Consider the following 3,150-nt stretch of genomic DNA (forward strand, 5'->3'; position numbering starts at 1 on the left):
TTTAAAAACATGTGGAAAATCAACATTTTAGAACAGCAGAGGGTGATAGGACAAGGGCAATGGTTTTAATCTAAAAGAGGGGAGATTTAGATTAGATGTGAGGGGAAGTTTTTTTTACTGAGAGAGTGGCGAGGCGCTGGAACACGTTGCCCAGAGAAGCTGCAAATACCTCGTCCCTGGAGGTGTTCAAGTCGATGAGGCACGGGGCCCTGAGCAAACAGGTACGGCAACTGATGTAGTGCAGGGCAACCTTGCCTCTCCTGTGGAAGGGGAGTTGGAACATGATGGTCCTCGAGGTCCATCCCAAACCAAGCCATGCTATGATAAGAGCAGGAAAATGCAGTACAATTCTATAAACAAAAAGCCACTGCAAGTTGAATGGAAAGAGCCAGGTGGTGTACTTTATTAGAAGGAGAGCCAGGTGGTGTACTCTATTACAAGGAATGCCAGGTGGCGTACTCAATTCCCAAGAGAGCCAGGATGTGCGGTGTATTCCAAAGAGAGCCAGTCGGTCTGCCATACTCCAAACAGAGCCAAGCAGCATAGTATCCTCCAAGGAGAGCCAGCCTGCACGATATCCTCCAAGGAGAGCCAGCCTGCGTGCCATATGCCAAGGAGAGCCAGCCTGTGTGGTGTGTTGCAAAGAGAGCCAGGCGGTGTGGAATATTCCACAAACAAAGCAGATGCTGCCGCATATTCAACAGCAGGGCCAGGCGGCGTAGACTATTCCACAGCAGGGCCAGGCAGCGCAGTATTTTCCACAGCAGGGCCAGGTGGCGTAGCCTATTCCCTAGCAGAGCCAGGCGGCGTACTGTCTTCCTTTGTTGGAACAGGTGGACTAGTATAATCCCTAGAAAGGGCAGGTCGCACAGCATATTCCAGGAGAAGGCAGGCGGCACCGTGTATTTCAAGAAGAGGAAGGCAGCGCTGTATAGTCCAAGAAGAGGCAGGCGGCCCAGTAGAGTCCAAAACGAGGCAGATGGCATAATGTACGCCAAGCAGGTGCAGGTGGTGTAGTATATTCCAAAAAGAGGCAGGTGGCGTAACGTATTCCAAAGAAGATGGAGGCCGTAGAGTGCATTCCAAATGCAAGGCAGGTAGCATAGAGTACTCCAAAGAAGATGGAGGTGGCATAGTATATTCCAAAGAACCTGCAGGTGGTGTAGTTTATTCCAGAGAAGCTGCAGGCAGGATAGTACATTCCGCAGAAGCTGCAGGCAGCATGCTACGTTCCAAAGAAGCAGCAGGCAGCATAGGAGTTTCCAGGCAGAGGCAGGAGATGCGCTGGACTCCAAGCAGAGGCGGGTAGAATAGTATATTCCAAAAACAAGGGAGGCAGCGTAGAATATTCCAAAAACAAAGCAGGCAGCGTAGTAGATTCCAAAACAGAGGCAGACAGCGCAGTGGATTCCAAAATAGAGGCAAGCACTGTAGTAGATGCCAAGAGCCAGGCAGCGTAGTAGTTTCCAAGAAAAGCCCGGCGGTGTAGAAGATTGCAAGAAGAGGCAGGCGCTGTAGTAGATGACCAGAAGAGGCAGGCAGTGCAGTAGATGCCAGGCAGAGGCAGGCGGCACAGTTGACTGCCAGAAGAGCCAGGCGGCAGGCAGCAGCCCTTTGACAAATAGCAAGCGTTACTTGAGCAATTACCACGTCACTGGTGTGTCTCTATCTTCACATGATAGGAAGCAGTATAGTAACAGAGCAGTGCTCAGGGCAGCCGCCCATCAGAGAACCAAACCACATGGATGCCTCTTTCTAGTGTTTGTTTCCAAAACGACACAGAAATCAAGCGAGAAGCAAAGGCCATGAGGGTGATTTTTAGGGCCAAATACTGTCTCTATTAATTATCCACGGGTGAAAATGGTACTCTGATACTCTCCCTCTTATAGCGGAGGGAGCTGGGGGGAAGTGCACTGGTTACCCCGACATAAAGGGGAAAGAAAGAGGCTTGAGTTCCCTTGGACTTAAAATTGAACAAAACTTGGGGCAAATTTTTGGGACTTCCTTCAAAATCGTCACCCCAGAGAGGGGATGGTGGTAAGTTTTGGACTAGCTCTTCAACCGTGCCCTACCCTTCTGCAATACACGATGGTGCCTTCCAATTTAAGGTCTTACTGGAGGGGTTCTTTTCTGTTTTAAGAATCTACCTGACATTACAACGATGTGTACCACCTCGGCCTCTAACGACCGGGCCTGAGAAGAACCTTGTTTTGCATTGCCATCACTTTCCTACATACAAAGACACCCAGAGGAGCAGAGGCTGGGCCCCAGTGGCTCAGTGAGGCTCAGCAGCACGGCGCCCTTTGCTCTCGCTCCTCAGGTCTGATGAGGGAGAGCACTGGAAAACAAGTAGACCCCGTGGGCTGAGATATGAACTATTTAGCACAAAAGAAGAGGGAAGTGGTGACTAAAACACAACTCCTCACCGGTCACTAACTGATGTGCATCCATAAATACTGCTGATGAAGGCCCGGAGAAAGCACAAAGACCAACCAGCAGCGCCAACTGCAGACCAGCAGCTGCAACCGCTATCCAGCAGCTCCAGCTGCTCTCCAGCAGGTCCAACTACTGTCCAGCAGATCCAGATGCTATTCAGCAGCTCCAACTGCAGACCAGCAGCTGCAACTGCTAACCAGCAGATCCAGCTGCTATCCAGCAAGTCCAGCTACTGTCCAGCAGATCCAGATGCTATTCAGCAGATCCAACTACTATTCAGCAGCTCCAACTGCAGACCAGCAGCTGCTGACCAACTGCCCCCTGCGCTCAGCATTATGGCATCACGTGACATCACAATGTACAGAACGGCCCCGGCCCAATGGCGGCACCGTCCCGGCCCAGCCCCAGCCTAGCTGCCGCCCGTCACAGCAGCGGCTCCAACCCACCCAGCTGTGGTTTGTTTGCCCCTCTTCAGCTGAATCCAGGACTCTTCCTTTCCCCTCAGCCTGTCTCAGGGGCTTTGACCGGCATACCTCGCCTCAGCAGTGCCCTCCGGGCACAGGTTGAAGGCAGGTTGGGATGGCAGTATTAAAAGTATCCTGTTAGCACCCGTCTGCTGCTGTTTGGTCACCACCAATGGAAGTGTGCCTCTGCTGGGTGTTATGTGGTAATTCAGGCTGTATGCGAGGCCAACAGGCGTGCCTGAGCAATGTG

At 51.8% G+C, this 3,150-nt stretch overlaps 1 protein-coding gene across 1 annotated transcript; it reads right to left on the bottom strand.

Moving 5' to 3' along the window:
• Positions 1 to 401: 401 nt before the first annotated feature.
• On the bottom strand, positions 402 to 2,154 carry LOC146545356 (uncharacterized). Its single transcript, XM_085216288.1, has 2 exons — positions 2,148 to 2,154; positions 402 to 1,612 (listed from the first exon to the last, which is right to left on the bottom strand). Exons 1-2 carry the CDS (start codon positions 2,152 to 2,154, stop codon positions 435 to 437), a joined length of 1,185 nt encoding a protein of 394 aa, XP_085072414.1. The 3' UTR covers positions 402 to 434.
• Positions 2,155 to 3,150: the final 996 nt, after the last annotated feature.

This window comes from Meleagris gallopavo, chromosome 1 (genome assembly GCF_905368555.1).
Source record: "Meleagris gallopavo chromosome 1, MGAL_WU_HG_1.1, whole genome shotgun sequence".
NCBI classification, from domain to species: domain Eukaryota; kingdom Metazoa; phylum Chordata; class Aves; order Galliformes; family Phasianidae; genus Meleagris; species Meleagris gallopavo.